This window comes from Falco naumanni, chromosome 18 (assembly GCF_017639655.2).
Source record: "Falco naumanni isolate bFalNau1 chromosome 18, bFalNau1.pat, whole genome shotgun sequence".
In the NCBI taxonomy this organism is placed as follows: Eukaryota; Metazoa; Chordata; class Aves; order Falconiformes; family Falconidae; genus Falco; species Falco naumanni.
In genome coordinates, this window is record NC_054071.1 from 6,193,130 (window position 1) to 6,211,083 (window position 17,954).

Below are 17,954 nucleotides of genomic sequence, written 5' to 3' on the forward strand. Positions count from 1 at the left end.
GCTCCGCCCCGGGCCGCCCGGAGCTGTAGTCCCGGCTCCGGCGCAGCCCGGCTCCCGCATGCCCGCGCAGACTACCGGTCCCGGCATGCCCCGCGGCCCGCCGCCCAATCGCGGCGCTCTTTGTTGCGGGGGTGCGACAGGCGCCGAGGTCCAGTTTCAAGATGGCGGACGACAGTGAGACAGCAGTGAGGCGGCCCCCGGCGAGGCCTTCGCGGCCGCCGGCGGAAGAGAACGACCACGAGCACTGCAGTGACTGCGAAAACGAGGCGGAGCACGGCTCCAACCGAGGGTGAGCGGCGGCCGGGGCCGCCCGCGCGGCGGCGGCCAGGCCCATTGAGGAGGGCAGCGGCCGGGAAGTGAGCGGTGCCCCGCCCAGCGGGCACGCTGATTGGCCGCCAGGCAGCATTCCGCGCTGCGATTGGTTAATCTGACCGTCAGTCTAGCGGGGGGGGGCGGGTCCGCTGGAGCCCATTCACGCCTGTTGTGGGAGCGTGTCCTGAAGCTAAGCAGGGTCGGGCCCGTCCGTGGCGTGGATGGGTAATTTCCTGCGCGGTCTCTGCGGGGCAGCCAGAAAGGGGCCGCGAGTGCCTTTTTTTTTGGAGAAATGAGCCCAATTCGTAGCTCTTTGTCCTTGCATTAGGGCGTGCCTCCTCACATTCCCCCCATCCTCCAGCGCAAGGCCTGTCCCTCTGCTGGCATCCCCAGCCCTGCCATGGCACCCAGGATGGTGGCACGGTCGGGTGCGTTATCGCGCTCCACAGAGCCTGTGGGCTCGCATGGCTGCCCCCAGCCCTGGAGGAAGCCCAGGCTTTTGCACACCCATCCCATCGTTATCCTGAACACAGCCCAGGGGTTCGCACAGCTCAGCCAACATCGTCTCATGGTTCGAGGAGCGTGGCCTCCAGAGGTATGCAATGGTGAAACAGCAGCATTTAGGCTGGGAGCAAGCGCACGCGGTGAGGCGGGTCCTTTTCTAGGTAGGAAGGATCTAAAATACCTAACGTGGTACCTGTGTTACTCAGGGCCTTAATTAATAAGGCACAGAGCTGCCTTGCCATGCCTGTGGGTTGCAGCAGAGGTGCATCCTCATTCCTGCCAGCTTTGCGTGTAGCAGTGCATGTCGACGTGTGGCTTATGCCACATCATGTGCTTCCAGAGGTTTTTGCCTCGTGCTTCATGCACCTAAACCTCACCGGGCTCCTCCTCCTGCTCAGCCAGTGCCCCGGCAGCAGCTTTCCCAGCTCTGTGATGTAGAGACTGTTGGCTTGAAGAGCTCTTCTCCCTCCGCCAGCAGCTTTCCGTAGGCAATCCTGCTTGTCCAGTAGCCAAAGTGAATAAAAGGTCACACAAGAAATATCACAGAGGCTTTTTCTATGACAGCACAGATGCCCATTTATATTTTATTTGCCTCCCGGGTGTGGCACCATGTCTCAGTTTAATAGGTTTAGCCGTGCTTGGGGAGATTTTTCTTTTTTTCCCCTCTGACGTGATTAGATTTGTGGAAAGCAGAGCCAAGCAGAGGGGAGACGCGGTGCTTAATCACCGTTATTTCCCAGCCCAGTGGCTCAGCCTGCCCTTTGCCAGGAAAAGGTGTGTTCTTGAGTCCTCTTCATATCCTAGCATGGGCATTGCACCTCCTGCAACACTGAGGAGTTAAAATGCTGTTACCTGCCCTGACTAGGGCGAGAGTCGAAGTGCAACAAGCTAGCTGGGGAAATACCGCTAACAAATATACTTAGAGAGTTTGAATCGCTCGGGAAATAACCTGAAAAGCATGGCTGATGGGTGCAGCGATAAGGAGTCCAAACCAGGGAGGTGCTGGAGCTCTCTGTCTCTTCCAAAACCTAATGGGGGATCCACCTAGGAGAGAAAAACCCAAGTGGTAGGAAGGCTGTTGGTTTTCCTTCTTGATGCACGTGGGTTCTGTTCATTTGGTAGCATCGTGTTATGCTGGGGTGTGGAAGTGTTTCTGTTCACCCCAGCAGAATGCTGTCCCCAAAAATGGAGCAGAGGAAGTGCCTTGAGCTGCCAGGGTTTGCAGAGCGATGCTTGGAGTCCTGCCTCTGCCCAGTTAAGTGTTGAGAGTCACTGGATCTTGGCTCTGAGACTTAAAACACAAAAAATACTACTTAGTGAAAGCAATACTTCCTTTCCTTTTAAGGACAGGAAAGACTAATTGAGTTTCCTCCGCCTCGGTCTTGTATCAGCACTGGGAAGTGACTGCACCGCTCTCTGCTGCAGCCATCCAAGTTGATTTCCCAAAGAAAAAAAATCCCATTTTCATATTCATCACGCTTTCCTTTGTGCGGAGAGGGCTTCTGTCGTATCTCCAGTGTTTGTGAGGGGTTTATTCCCATTGTAGATAAATGACACTGAAAAGGCAGAGACACGGGCACGGGCTCTGCTCCCCAGAGCTGGTGGGATTTGTCAGTTCACAGGCAGCAAGCGGCAGCGGTGAGACCAAGGATTCAGGTGTCCCAGCCCCATGAATGGGTCCGTTTTTGGCAAAACCACCCAGGGGAGTGGTTTCAGGTGGGAAGACTTGAGGGAGGGTCCTGTGGCATGAACTGAATTGTTGCTGGATGGGATTGAGAGGGGGCAAAGGGGCTTTTCTTGGAGGGGCACCTGCCAGGTTTGGCAACCCCTGCCTGCATTTACACCACGAGAAGATGTTCCTGGGATAACTGTCGTGCTCTAACGTGCAGAATTTAGTTTTAGGTGTGATATGGAGCACAGTAATGCCATGCTCTGCCTTGGGACCTGTGCTCTGCTGTCTGGAGAGCCTCTCACCCGGCTCTGGCCCCTAATGAGATTACAGCCCAAGTATCGCACCTGCTTAGCTCCAGGTTTGGCAGAAGGATTTTCTAGCATCTAAATACGGAGTGGGGATCTACTCTTTCTTATCTGACACCTTTCAGACTAGGAAGCAAGGCTGTGTGGTGGAAGAGTTGCAGACCACACAAACCCTTGTTCAAACCTGTGTTTCCAATTTAGTTTTTGAGGAAGAAGCTGCAGTGTTCAGTACCCTTTGCTGCCTTAGTTGTGAGACTGTCTGTGAGCCCAAGCATGGCATTTCAATTAATGAAATACGCTTTTTGATTGTTGCATCGTATGTTATAGAAAATAACACCCTGCCCCTGCCATCAAAATCCCCCCACACCAACCCAGAGGTTCCTGCTGGGCTGAGGGAGCGGCAGGGAGCCAGCCACAGCCAGAGCTGTTCTTCCTTGTGCTTTCCTCCCTCACCTTGCAAAAATAAAGCTTTCAGGTCTGGGCATACAGCAGGAGCATGCACGGATCCAAGTGATAGATAAGTGGGTGCTGAGCACCAGTTTGTTACTGGATGTGTCTGTTGTTTGCCAGCCTCCAGAGGGGCTCAGCTGGCAGAGGACAGTCAGTCTGAGTGGGTCTTGCCTCAAACAAGCCCAGCCAGTTTGTTTAGGTGCTTCCAAAAGTCTTATTTTCAAGATTGTTCAGGTTCTGGGTATTATTTTCTGTGCAGTGGCACCAGCTCCTTTCCCTCAAACTCAAGGTGCCATCTGGTAGCAGGGAATAGGGTGCTGTAGGGAACAGGGTGCTGCAGCAATAGGTAGTGGCCATGACAGCGGTGATGCCTTTCCTGGGAGAAGGAAAAAGTGTTTTCCTAGGTCAGAAAACGGACCGTTGTGGTCCCATGGGTAAATGGAAGGTGCTTTGCATAGTGCAGCCAACGCACCCTTCTTCACTGGCTTTATCTCTGAGGGCAGCTCTGGCTGGAAAGGAGATACTGGAGGAAAAAAGCTGTAAGTGCAGCTGGGAAGGCCGTGTGGGCTGTTGGACAGGAGCTGGCCTGGCAGTTAACCCTTCCTGGGAGGTGAAACTGGCTTCAGCTCGGTCAGCTTCATGGCTCGCACCAGCTGCGGTAGCTAGGATTTCGGATGGTGGTGGCTTGTCCCAGAACACCAGTGGGATGTTGCCTTTAATTTGGGGAGCGTTGAGTGGCTGCAGATACACTGGAGTGTAAAGAAGGCAACACTTGCTTTCCTAAATGGACTTTAAAATAGAAAATACCTTTAATTGTTCCTTCCTCAGGTGTAGCAAGTTGGACCTTTGGGTTTTCCAGCATTTTCCTACACGCTGGTGACTCCTCTGCCAGGTTGGTTTTCATCTCCCAGCTGGAGCAGGGCCCTTCCCCGTACCACAGCACCTGGGGGTGCAAAACCTCGTCCCACCTTATTCCACCCTAATTTCTTCCAGGTCACGACAGCTTTGCTCATAAGTCAGGGAGAAATGTTCTCAGTGCTTTTACCTGTGAGCCCAGTGCGGGAGTGAAGCAATATTGGTTGGGCTGAACTCATTAGTGGCAAGCTGGTAGTCTGCAGCTCTGATTTATGAAGCAAAGCGATGCCGACTGAATACACAGGGGCTGGGAGGATTTTGTTTGTTGCATCTGACACCTGCAGCATCCTGACATGGAGGTGACCTGGGAAAAAATGTCCATCCCCTTCGGAAGGGGTGACTTCCAACGTCTGTCCTCAGATGTGCTTGCAACCCGCCTTGTGCTGTCAGTTTGTGGTGTTAAAATTGGTAAGAAATCAGTTGGATGTGCTTGATGCAGCTCTGCAGTAGATGGTTTGGCTCATCACAGGACCTTGGTGTGGCCAACATGGGTGGTTGGGGATCTGCCAGGTCTCGCCCGTGCTTCTATGGAGGAGTTTAAAAAAAAAAATAATCATGCATTTGTCACCAAAATCAATAGTGGTGTCAGCACCGATTTGCTGTAATTACTTTTGTTGTCATGTCAGAGCTTGTGTCCTCCTGGGTGGAGGTAACCCTTTCCCGGCGGTGGGAGGAAAGGTGAGGTGTCATCCCCAGGGACAGCTCAGCAGCGCTGCGGGATGCTGATCCCCACAGAGCTGCGGCTTCGCAGCTGCTCCTCTCTCCACTGCAAGTGCTTGATGTGCTTCTGGAGAAGAAGGGGGGCTTCTCATCCAGCTCCCTTTTGTGGAGCAGCTCGCCCTGCACAGCTGCTCGTTCTCCGTGTTGGTAAGCTGTTTCCCAGTGTTTCACATGGGATTGTGCCAATATATGGGAATCTTTTTTTTTTCCCCAGCAAATGTTGCCTGGAGAGTCTCTACTGCTGTTCAGGTTTTGTCCAGAGTAAAGCCTTCCCCAGCTCAGCTGCTCCCTGTCCTGCAAACCAGATGTCTCTGCTCTGCAAGGCGATGGCTGCCCATCATGACAGGTTTCTGCACCGCGAGCATCGGCAGCCTCATTGTCCATGGGCATCTCCACACCCAGCCCTCCCAGCTTCACCCCTTAAAAAAACATTTCACTGTCCACTTTTCCCTGGTTTCAAAACTCACTTGCTGCTCAGCCCAGGGATTTTTTAGGTTTTTTTAAACCTTATTCCCCTCCTGGGTCTCTCCTTGTCCTAGCCTTGCTGAAATAAATAGTTGGATGCTGCTCCAACATTTTCCAGCATGTTTCTTCTTTGCTTTCCCTGCTCCACCCTCTTCACCACTATCTTGTGTCTGGTAAAGACATTAAGGTGGTCCGGGAGCAAGTGGTGCTCGGGGATGATTTCCAGGCTGGCTGGTGCGTTTGGTTCACTGCCTGCCTGTGGGCAGCTCGGAGCTGTGCAGTTGTCCCTGCTGTGAAAATGGCAATCATTTTGGGGATGCAAGGAAGGAGACACCTCTGTATTGTAGAGTAAAATATATACTGGCTTGGATCCCCAAGCTGAGATTTGGGGAAAGAGGACGAGGTCCCTGGGCACAGGAGGGCAGGGACATGTTCCACAGCATCCCGCTGGCAGGGGGTCCCTGTGGTGGATTCAGTCCCACAGAGCTCTTACCAGTTTCGGTGACTGCTGGTGGTGGGCTTTGCCGTTGTAGGTGCTGTGGATGTGCCACTTGATGCAAAGAGCAGCTCCCACCTGGGATTTTCCATGGCTTTCCTTGCTCTGCTCTGGTGTCTCCCCGTTGAGCCAGATGCAGGTTATTGTCCTCAGTGGAAACAGAAGAGGGAATGTGCTGCAGTTTTACTGCAGAACAAATGTGGCAGCACTGGTGGGGACAGGACAGAGCTGAGTGATGCTGCTGGTGTGCCCACCGTCCCCCTGGCTGGCTTTTCAGAAGACCCCTGGTGCATGTTGCCAGCTGGCAAAGCACCCCTGGCCTGGTGTCCCTCCCTCTTCCCCCTCATCCCTCCACTTGGTCCCACTCCCAGCCATCTCTAGGGTTGAATTTTCACCTGAGCCGTGACCGTCTCGGAGGCTATAACCTTGTGGGGACCATTGGCAGGGAAGCTCCTGACTTGGGGTGCCCCAGCTCCGCAGAAGTAAAGTTGCCTGTCCTGCATCAGGGTATCTCACACAGAGGTGAGATCACTTACACCATGCCACAAGCAGGCAGCTCTCCTGCTTTTGGCATCGGGTCGCTGCCAGCCTCGCCCATCAGCAGGGCTGGGCTTGGTGCAGGGTTTCCTGCCTGTGTCTGCTTTGGTGTGATCATCATCTGGATGTCTGGGGCTGCCCCGCATCCCTGGAGGGAGGACCAGTGCCCTGGCACAGCTGCTTCCCGTCCTGTGCACCCAAAGAGATTTGCTTCTTGGTCTCAGTTTTCCAGTTCCAGCGTAGCAATATAGTAATTTTCCAATATAACAGCCACCTGTCTCCTTAGATCGTCCCCTCTGCAGGTGAGGTGACTTTTTGACGCGGTGTCCTTGGCCACTGACCCCTTTGTGGTGCCTGGACCTGCTGTGGTGCCTCGTCTCAGAGCAGGACCAGCGTTCGCTGCTCCCACATCCATCCTTGGGCTCAGAGAGGAGGAGAAAGCCTAAGCTGGGCATCTCTGCCATTCACAGGGTAGATTTGGGCACGTGTGGCTGAGCCGGATGATGTGACCGCAAAGATGCGGTCATCTGCAGGGTGGGAGGTGTTGATGCTGGTCACTGTTTGGGAGCTTGCACGGAGCTCACTGCTGGGAAGGGGGCCGGGGCCAGGGCACGTGGCTGTACCCTCTGTGCACTGAGTGTTCCCCCTCCTCAAGACTTGGACTCAGAGCAGGGAGCTTGTATTTTCTTCAGAGAGCTTCAGAAACCCTATAAATGTTCTCCAAAAGAAAACCCCAGGACTCCAATGATGTTTCTTTTGTTCTCTAGCGGCTTGAGTCCAGCAAATGACAGCGGAGCCAAAAAGAAGAAAAAGAAACCTAAACGGAAGAAAGAGAAAGGAGATCAGCCTGACCAGGCTCAGGACCAGCCGGTGAAGGTGACCAACCGCTTCCTGGAGTCACAGCCCCGCACAGCAGCCAGTCCCATCCTGAACCCCTCCGATGTAGCTTAGGACAAGGAAAGAGTCTCCCAGTCCTGCTTTTAGGCACTTGGTTGCTCAAAAAACTTAAGGTTTAGAGTAACTTCCCAGCCTGGCTCTGTGCGTGGGAATTCCCGTTGCTGCGGAAGGTGTTTGCAGAGCGCTCCAGGCCGAATGTGGTCCTTGGCTGGATATCCCAGCCAGTTCCAGCCCTGGTGTGAAAGGGTCAGGCTGGCGCCTCCTCATTATTCTTTCCAGACACCAGCTGCCTCCTCGCAGGCAGGGAATCGCCATGCTGCCACCTGCCAGCTTCCTCTCCTGCCCACAGCCAGCACAATGAACACGTTCTGCTTGGGCAACATCTGATGTTGTTGATTTTTTGCTTGATTATCATAAGAGCAGCAGCCAGGTCAGAGCAGGGTCTGTATTACCCCTCTTGGCTTTGCCTGATCCTGTCAAGTAGCCAGAGCTTCAGGAAGGCGCTTGGGATGGGTAGAGTTTGTCCCTGCCAGGGTGGCATCCTCCCAGCCCTCTCATCCCTTCTGGTCCTGAGGTGGGGGACACACAGAGATCTGCACATCAACAGAGGTTGCTTTCTGTCTGATGCCCAGTTCCTATCCAAATATTTCTAATATGTTGTCTTTCTGATTGTGCAAAGCATTAAATTGGGGCTTTGCATTTTTCAAGTTAAATTTTCCAGGAATCAAGGAGGAGCTGGGGCTGTGAATTCAGCACAGAGCTGCCCGCCCTGCCAAGGCCTGGCAGAGGAGGAGGAAAGCTTCTTTCATCTTGACTCAGTCTCTCCACCTTGTCCTAGCCCATGGTGCCCAGAGACGACTCAGGAAGCTGCAGTTTGCAGCTATGGATCCAGCTTAAATGGAGGAGGCTGGAGCAATAAGAGAGAAGAGCCACCACAGGAAGCCCAAGCGCTGGGTGTGGGTTGACCCAGGGTGTCTGCGTGGGTGTTAGCCCAGGTGAGGCAGGGGGGGTTGCTCTTGGGGCTCACGGCACCCTCTTAATTGAAGCTTAAAGCATTTTAAGGCAGTTTACCCATCCCCTCTGACCCAGGAGAGCCTAGAAACTAGGTTGAGGTGTGTGGCAGATGGCTGGTAAAAGGGTTTGTCCATCTTGTAGAGGCTTTCAAGAGGATCTAGGCTGGGAAGGGAATCTCCTGCCCACTTGCACCGTCCTGGCAGTGTCCTGAGGCATCAGCTCCTCCTAATGAGGAGCTGAAGTACAGACCTGGTGGCTCAGCTTACTCATTTTGTCTTTCCTGCCTTTTATGCCCTCAGGTGAGCTCTTTACCTGCTGAGAGGATCCAGGAGATTCAGAAAGCCATTGAGCTCTTCTCTGTAGGTCAGGGCCCTGCCAAAACCATGGAGGAAGCCACCAAGAGGAGCTACCAGTTCTGGGACACGCAGCCGGTGCCCAAGTTAGGTACGTACAGCCCCTTGCCGGTTTGTGCTCTGTGGGGAGAAGCCTTGTGGTCCCCAGGCTGCTCAAACAAGCCTGAAAAAGCTGGTCTTTGGCCAGCAAGTGAGTCCCTGGGCAGCCCCTCACTGCTGTCCTGTCTGGGCTTCAAAGGCATCAGTGATGCTTGTCCACCATTTGGCATCATGGCCTGAGCAGCGAGCCCTGCCTCCGGAGAGCTGTGCAGGTGGCTGGTGGGGGCAAGAGGGATGAGGAACTGTTTTGGACGTCTGTTCTGATGTCTCCTGCATCTGGGCGTCCCTTAATGTCAGCCTTTAGCCCTTGAATTGAGTGTCCCCAGCCCTCTGTGCCCAAGTTTCATGCGCGGTGTTACCACCCTTCCTCTTACCGAGTCCCTAGGGACATGGAGCTAACCAGCTCTCCCCTTTTGGGGGGCTGGAGCTTCCCAGCAAGGGGTCCTTGGTGGGGAAGGTAACTCGGGGGGAGACATGGCCAGCCAGTGATGGGAGCCACTCCAGGAAGCAGGTCCATGTGCTAAGCTGCCACATTGCTGGTTTGCTGGGCTCATGTCAGCATCTGGCATGGGAGAGGGGAGGCACAAACCTGGCGAGCACCTGCACCCCAAAGCTGCCGTACTTGTCTGAAGATGGGGAATCCCATCTCTGTCTCCTCTTCCCCCTGCAAACAGCCTGGCTATGCTTCCCAGCTCTAGTCCTTGCTCCAGCCCTTTCTCTGGTTTGTTCTTGACACTGTCAGCCTAGGTCAGAAGCAATCTGCTGTCAGTAACGAGGCATTTCTTGGTGTGGCATGAGCTCTTGGCAGCCGAGTGGATCTGAAAGGAAGAGGAGGGGCACAATGCTGCAGAGCTGCATGGCTGGAAGGTGCTCATTCTCAAATTAATTGGAGCAAACCTGCAGTGCTCCTGGGGTGCCCAGGATTGCTTTGCTTAGTCTCTCCGCCCCTGCATCCCCCAGCAAAATCCCTGCAGAGCTCAGGAGAACTAGAGAATGAGTCCAAGCCCATAGTTTCTAGATCTTGTCATGGTTTCAACTTGTCTGCTCTTCAGTAATTTCCTTCATGGGGTTGTGTCCAACCCCTCTTGCTGCAAACTGTTTGATTCCGTTTTCATGACGTCAGTGCTAATCTGAGGCTTTCTTTGGTCTCAAAGTCTGTTTGCTAGGACTGATAGTCTCGGCTTTGGGCTAGGAAAATCATAGTGAGATGGCATAGGATTGTGTGAGACAGCAAAGCCTGATCTTGCATTTGCCCTTTTCCTCAGAGGATCCTGGACATGGCAAACACCATTTCTGCTTGGGTAAACCCTGGAGGAAGGGTGGAAGATGTCTTCTGGGGAAGGAGAGGAGCAAAACAGCCTGCTCCTCCGAACACCAAATCTCTAGCTGTGCTCTGGCTGCCAGCCACTGGTTGCGTCTCAGTGTCTCTCGTGGTCCTTGCTCAGGAGCACGCTCTGGCACGCAGCGTTACGTACACAAGGCTCTTTAGGGTCGGGTAACAAAAGTGCTTTGGGATTTTTGGGACCGGATTTCGGAGTGGTTCAACACCTGCTCAAAACAGAGAGGGCAGCTAGGAGTGAGCATTTCTGGAAGCTGCCCTGGGTGGGTGTGATGAGGGCAGTTCTTGCTCTGGGCTTTCTTCACCTCCCCATTGCCTGGAAAACTTTTTGATCACTTTTTAAGCGAATTCCTAATTAGCATGGCTTGCTTCTCTTGGCAGCACTCAAGTGATGCCGCTGTGTTGACATCCCCGAGAAAGCCGGTGCTTGAACCAACCTCTCTTGGCTGAATCAGGGGCTCTAGGAGTCAGCGGTTTTTCAACAAAAGTTGTCTTGTTCACTGCAGCTCTTCTTGAAGCACAGTGGGGAGGGAGCCCTGATGCTTGCCAAAGGCAGGGGCCAGAGCTGGCAGGGAGAGAGCTACCATCTGGTGGAGCGGTTGGGAAAGTGCTGGCCGAGGCTGGGATTGTGGGGCTGGGGAGAGATAAGGCATCACATGCAGACCTAGAGGATGTGGCCGTGATCCTGAAGCTCTGATCAGTTGGGTCACCTCTTCTCTGCTATCCATTAGGCTCCACTGTTGCTGTGGGAGGAGTTTTGACACTTTGCCCCTGTATCACGACAAAGGTGTAGCACATCCCAAAACAGGCGGGTGAAATGCTGATCTCTGGCTGCCCGTGCCACAGGCCTGGGGTGGGAAACATGAGGCACGTTGGTCACCAGATTCAGGTGTTGTGGAAACTTGGCCTCAAACAGTAGAGAACATCTTCATGGCTTCCTGCTCTCTCTTACAGGAGAAGTGGTGAACACTCATGGTCCTGTTGAGCTGGACAAAGACAATATCCGTCAGGAGCCGTACACCTTGCCCCAGGGCTTCACCTGGGATGCCCTAGACCTTGGGGATAGAGGTGTGGTGAGTACAGTCAGCTTGGCACATGTATATTGGGAGGGTATCTCCACACATGGTGTTGGGGATGGGAACATGTCCTTCACAACACCAGGCAACTCTCCAGCTTAGTGGTCGTGCCATCTGCTTGGAGTTAGATGGGTCCGACTTCCCCCACTATGCAGTTACCTCTCACCCATCCCATGTTGGCCAGGTTGGCCCGGTTTCTTCATGGGGATGTAAAGATGCCTGGAGCCAGTTTTCCCTTAGGAAAACCTTCCGGACTGTGACCCACCTCCCTGGGAGATGACCTGGGGGCAGCAGGACTTACCCGTGTCCTGCTGCTTCCCCTGCTCTGCAGCGGCACCAGTTCAGCAGCCTGGAGCCAGCATTCCGGAGCAGAGGGACGTGCCAGCAGCAGGGACACAGCTGCATGTGGTGCCCACTGCTGTGACCACACAAAGTGTTCGAGGTTCTGTCTCGTGGCAGCTGGGGCGTGTGATGGCTGAATAACTTTCTTAACCTGTGTGATCTCCTGCTTTAGCTGAAAGAGCTGTACACACTTCTGAATGAGAACTACGTGGAGGATGACGACAACATGTTCCGGTTCGATTACTCTCCTGAGTTCCTGCTGTGGTGAGTGGCACCGTGACCGCGGAGCAGAGGGTGTTGGATGCTGGCGAGCCTGATCCCAGTGACAGTGCTGCAGCCACCTTTGCTTATCCCGTCTCTCTTCTTCCTGAAATCTCGCTTCCCCATTTGTCACCATGCGCGTGTGGTACCCCAGGTACACTGTGAGAGAGGCCTCACCCAGCCCTACCTGCCTCTAGCTTCTTCGAGATATGGAGGCCTAAAACCAGATTATTATTTTTCTCTTTGGTTTGATCCCTCAAGTGTTTGTAAAAATCCTGGTAGCTGAGGAACTTCTCAGTGCTCTGGAGCTGTAGGATGAAGGTGGCTGCCAAGTAATGTTGCCAGCAATAACTCTTGGAAACCTTTTGCAGCAGAGCTGCTGTTTCCTCAGGGTGTTTATGAATCGAGGAACATGTATTTCCTCCTGTGTCACTGAGGAGAACTGGCCTTGCCCACGGAGTGCAGGAATCGCCCTGGATCCCAGCAGTCCTGCCTTGTCACATTACTGTCACCCTCTCATCCTCCTGCCTGCTAACTCACAGCTCTGTTGGGCAGCCTGGAGCAGGACACAGGGTATCCCAGGGCAGGGTGGAGAGGCAGGAGCAGGTACAACTTTGATGAGACATGACTTCTGAAGTGTGTCTCCTCTCCAGGGCACTGCGTCCTCCAGGCTGGTTGCCCCAGTGGCACTGTGGAGTCAGAGTTGTCTCCAGCAAGAAACTGGTTGGATTTATCAGTGCAATTCCAGCCACTATCCACATCTATGACACGTGAGTGCTGCTCAGCTGCATTTCTCATCCTGCGCCTTGATGGCACATGGGCCTTCCTGGGAGCGCTGGAGAGGTCTGGTTCCATTGTCCTCCTCGGCCAACAGAGCCAAACCTGTGCTGTTCAGCTCTGGAGATGCTTTGCTGCTTGGAGGAGAAGGTGGGGGATATTTAGGGTGGGCAGTGAAGTTCTGTGCGAGGACATTTGTAGTTAGTAGCCGTGAAGACTTTTCCTCACTGAGTGAGGTCAGCTTAGAGCTCTGTCTTACTGAAATCCTCCAGGGATGGATGGAGGCCATTTTCCCTGGGAAAACCTTGGATAACAGCTTAAGGGAGAGTTCTCCAAACCCGGCCCTTGGCCTTCCCCGAGGCTTGTCTCCTCTTTCTCTTGGAAAGGGGCTGGGGGTAAATTGTCCAGGGTGTTGGACTGGTCCTCCCAGGTCAGGACAGTCGGTCTCATGCTCTGCATTGTTCTTTCCCAAGGGAGAAGAAGATGGTAGAGATAAACTTCCTGTGCGTCCACAAAAAGCTGCGCTCCAAACGGGTGGCTCCAGTTCTGATCCGCGAGATCACGCGGCGGGTTCATCTGGAGGGGATCTTTCAGGCTGTTTACACTGCGGGAGTGGTGCTGCCAAAGCCTGTGGGGACTTGCAGGTGAGTGTCAGTCGTTCTGCAAAGAGGTTTCTGTCTGCAGACCTTCCCTTGCCAAGATCCCCTCTGTGGTGTGTGGCGTATGTGAGATTCCCCAGGACAGGAGAATAATTTCAGCCCAGGTTCCTCCCCCCCAACGCCCTCCTTCCAGGATTAAGTCCAGTAGCTTTGCTTAAGCTGCTCATGTATCACAAGGCAGGAGAATTTTCTGCAGCACAAGTGCTTCAGGCCACCCTTATTTTTCTCTGCAGGAGCTGCTGGCCTCTTTGCAAGCAGGCTGATGTTCTCGCTTGCCCTTATGGCAGCTACGAGAACCTCGTGCCCATGTGGCTGTCCTGCTGCGTAAGAACAAGTCTCCCACTGTGAGTGTGTTTCTGCAGGTATTGGCACCGGTCCCTGAATCCTCGGAAACTCATCGAGGTCAAATTTTCCCACCTGAGCAGGAACATGACTATGCAACGTACCACGAAGCTTTACCGATTGCCCGAGGTGGGTGCCAGCTGGGTCTCTGAGCCGCGGAGGCAGAGCTCATGCATTGCTCCTTGCTGAGCAAGGGGCAAGGCTGGGAACTGGAGACACAAACATCTTGGCCGAGGTGGAGTCCTCTGCCTGGAGAGCTGGGGTTCGTTTCATGTAGTAAATGACTCTCTCAGGCCATTGCAATTTGTTTATTTTTGCCTGGGTACCTGCATTTTAAGGGCAAATTCTCGCAGCTAGAGGACCCCATGAGCTTTTGTTTCATGGTGAGTCATATCCCATCCTCTTGCTAAAAGGAGAACGCAGATATGACAGCCTTCATCTGTCCAGACAGCCTGGGAGTGACCTTGAATTGGGTTAGTCCCTCATTCCTCAGTCAAACTGATCGGTTCTGTCACTGCAGTTGTCCTGCTGGGGAAGTTCCCCAGCTGGGTATTGGAGAAAAAACAAACAAAGTATTGAAACTGCCTCCACCTTCCCTGACCCTGTTGGCTCCCTTTTGTCGGGCGGAGCCACTTGTTTCGGTTGGAGAGCACTGCGTTAGTGCTGGCCAGCATGTGGCTTCTGTCTCCTACCTCCTATCGCAGAGGCACCGGCAGCATGCTGGTTCGTAGCTACTGAGTTTTACACAGAAATCCAGACTCGGGAGCAGTCCCAGTCCGTGCTGCTTGATCTGGGCTTTGCTGTGCAATCCCAACCCTAGATTAGAAATCAAGTCCAACTGGAAATAGCATCAGGCAGTTCCTTGCGGTGCACGGGGTATGTCTCCCAGCCCATCCCCTGTGCCAGTGGGAGCAGAGACCTGGAGAGAAGCAGAGATCTTGCGTCATTAGTGGGTAGGAGGCCACCTCCAGCAGGACTTGACCTGGCACATGGGGCTTTGGGACCCGCTGTGCTTCTCTGTGGCCTTTGCCGTCGGTGTCACTGCCGATGGCATCCATCCTTCCGCTGGACAAGCAGGGCTGAGGGGGAGAGTGCTGGGTTGTGGGACTGAAAATGGGCTGATCTGAGCAGAGGGTGTTTCAGCGTTGCTTATTGGAGAGTCTTGGGCGATAAAAGCCACGCTGCAAGCAGTGCAAACGATTTGTCCTGCTTTCTGTAGACTCCCAAGACTCCTGGCTTGCGGCCAATGGAGCACAGAGATATCTCTGCAGTGCACAAGCTGTTGACCGAGTACCTGAAGCAGTTCCACTTGACGCCCATCATGAGCCGAGAAGAGGTGGAGCACTGGTTCTTACCTCAGGAGAATATCATCGACACCTTTGTGGTAGAGGTGAGGGGGCAGGAGCAAGATGAGGAGGTGTTTTTCTGGGCTTCTGCCTCCACTGGAAGAGTGTGTGGCAACCTGTGGGAGAAATCGGCGAGTTTGCTGCCCTGGGCAGTGAGATGCTTTCCCAGGGTGGGAGGTTTGAGCTGCTGGAGGATGGTGCCTCTCCATCCTGGGCTGCCCCAAGTCTCCTTGCAGGGAGCCCACACATCACTCAGCCTGGCAAAACCCCTCTGAGGCTCTGGATGGGCTTTATCCTGGTTCTGATGTGTAGTGGTGTCACTTTTGGCTTCCAGAGCGCCCCAGGGGAGGTGACAGACTTTATGAGCTTCTACACGCTGCCTTCCACCATCATGAACCACCCAACTCACAAGAGCCTGAAGGCAGCTTACTCCTTCTACAACGTTCACACCAAGACGCCTCTCATCGACCTCATGAGTGATGCTCTCATACTCGCCAAGTCGGTGAGCGATGGCAGGGCCGGGGCAGCACCACTGGGCAGCTCGGCGCTCACCGGGTGCTCTTGGGTTTGTGGGAGGGCTGCCTGTGGGACAGGGCTTGTACCCAGGGTTGTACAAACCCAGATCCTCAAGGACCTGCCACCCAGGAGAGGGACACGGGTAGCCTGGACCATCCCGCTAGTGGTGAGCTGAGCTCAGGGCATCTGATCATTTCTCACAGCAAACAATGTTGCCGTGTGTCCGCAGCACTTGACCTGAGGGTGGGAACACCGCAGCTCAGTTCTTCCCTCGGTCCCTTCTAGGGGTACAAAGCTGGGCAGGAGAGGGGGCAGGCAGCTCACAGAGGGCAGGAACTCCCCAGCATGTAAGCAGGAGGAGCTGACGGCTTCATGTCTTGCCTGTTCAGAAAGGATTCGATGTCTTCAATGCACTGGATCTCATGGAAAACAAAACCTTCCTGGAGAAGCTGAAGTTTGGGATTGGGGACGGGAACCTGCAGTATTACCTGTACAATTGGAAGTGTCCCAGCATGGCACCAGAGAAGGTCAGTGCCTTGGGGTGGTGGGGTCCTCCAGCCTGGCCACTTTACGGGAAGGGCTCTTATCCCCGCAACCCGCAGGGAGATGAGTTTGCCGTGACATACACCTTGGTGTTCCCAGGGCAGCCGCTGTCTGGTGCCGTGTTACACACAGCAATTGGTGAATCCAGTGACGGACAGCTCCTCTGTGCTCAGCCTGCAGTGCCCGCACAGAGTGTGTCCCTGGGGAAAAGCACTCGCCGCTTGTCTCCCCAGGCTCGCTTTACTCCTGGACTAGTGCCAGTTCAGAGTTCTTAACCTCATGCACACCTACACAGACAACCTCTTCCCTCTGGAGAGAGGCCAGGTACAGAGGGCAGAGGGGCTGCAGGGTGACAGAAGTGACGCTGGTGGTTGCGACAGTCACATGGGAGGTGTTTGCTGTGCCCTGGGAGCCCACACGGGACCCGGATGTCACTGTGCAGCCCTGCAGCCTGCGTGTCAGTCTGTCATAGTGGGGCGAGACGAACAACAACCCCTCTAGAGCGGGGAGATGAGCTTGGGAGCCATTGAGTCCCTGTTAAGTAGGACCCCGTGATGATGATGAGCTCTGCCCGCACAGTCGCTCGTAGCATGTGCAGAGGAGCTGAGGCACAGGATCACAGGGGTGTCACCTTGTCCCCACGGCCAGCAGCTTGCTCCCCAGCCAGCTGCTCCAAGTGCTGCAGCTCTGGACCCCGGTCTTGCATCCCCTGGGCCATTTTTAGGCAGCACCCTGTTACTTCTGTATCTCCACCCTGTGTGGAGATGTGGTTCAGCTCCTGTCTGGTCCATAGCCACCTTGGAGGGGATGGTGCTTGAGAACCAGAAGCAGCCGGGCTGCACAGCACTGCAGCCTGCCTGTGCTACATCGCAACAGCTAATTAATGCCTCAACGGCAATAACAGGGATTTGATTCCCTTTGAAGAACGTTGCAAAGTCAGGTCTGTCTCTGGGTAGAAGCCCACGCTCCTTAAATCAGCCTTACTCAGCTGCTGAGTCTTTCACAAAGCTCCAGGGGGTTGCCAGGCTTCAGCAATCCGTTTTCTCACTGGGAGAGCTGGTGGGTTGGAGAGCCCAGTGCTGGGAGCCACTCTCCGGCTGTCCCCTGTGGTGGGGCTGCCCCTGGCTCCAGCGGGTCACAGCCTGGGACCAGCCACCAGTGTGTCCTGTCACGCAGTGGCTGGAGAGCACCCAGAAGCGCTGGGTCAGAGGGACCTGTCCTGATACCAGGCTCTCGGGAAGCAGCTTCTCCCAGATCTGTAGTTGTTAGAAGTCACCCTGGCTTGTAAGTCAAGGCTGCCTTGCAACTGTCTGGGCTTGTCACAGCCCAAACATCAGTCACCTCCCCAGATCAGAGCTGGGCAGGGTCTGTGCACCCATTTGGCCGTGAGCCCAGGGCTGTTGCTGCTCTCCCATATCCCAGAGCTGGTGGGGAAACCTGCGGGAATGATGCTGAGCCCTCCCAGCCAGCACAGCGAGGGCTTGCGAGCTGCGTGTGCCCAGAGCCAGGTCAGGGGCAGAGGACACTGCTGCTGGGGCACAACGTGACCTGCCATCTTTGTTGGCTCTCCCAGGTCGGACTGGTGTTGCAGTAAGGGAGCCCTTGCCAGGCGAGCGCAGCGCTGCTGAGGAGCCGGGCTCGGCGGAGGTGCTGCCCTCATCCTTTCTGCCGGAGCCAAACCTGCGCTGGGAGAGGTGGAACTGGACCGGCCGCAGAGCCGCCCGCTGCCTGCATTCACCAGCTGCATCCTGCAGCGCCAGCTGCCTCTCCCCTGCTGTTGTCAGCGGTCTCCTTTGTTTTGGTTTAATTGCATCCTCATAAAGACATGATCAAGGGAATGTAACTGCTGAAACTAGCTCATGATTGGCATATAATGGAGTTAACGGGTGAATAATAAAAGTATATATTATATATATTTTAAATTTTTCCTGTTCCAAACTGACATGAATTGCATTCTTCTGCCGAAGGCCACCTCCAGGTTGCTGGACAGTGATGTTTCTCGACAGGGCCGTCT

General features: G+C 54.5%; 1 protein-coding gene across 2 annotated transcripts; it reads left to right on the top strand.

The window, feature by feature from the left end:
* The first annotated feature begins 127 nt into the window (after positions 1-127).
* On the top strand, positions 128-17,851 carry NMT1 (N-myristoyltransferase 1). Of its 2 annotated transcripts, XM_040617282.1 has the most exons (12): positions 128-289; positions 7,144-7,252; positions 8,587-8,731; positions 11,033-11,151; positions 11,669-11,760; positions 12,411-12,527; positions 13,008-13,178; positions 13,556-13,664; positions 14,755-14,925; positions 15,216-15,383; positions 15,787-15,924; positions 17,514-17,851. In XM_040617282.1, the coding sequence occupies exons 1-12, from the start codon at positions 162-164 to the stop codon at positions 17,532-17,534; spliced, it is 1,488 nt and encodes a 495-aa protein (XP_040473216.1). In that variant the 5' UTR covers positions 128-161; the 3' UTR covers positions 17,535-17,851. The 2 variants fall into 2 exon arrangements, with proteins under 2 accessions (XP_040473216.1, XP_040473217.1); XM_040617283.1 differs by lacking the exon at positions 12,411-12,527.
* Positions 17,852-17,954: the final 103 nt, after the last annotated feature.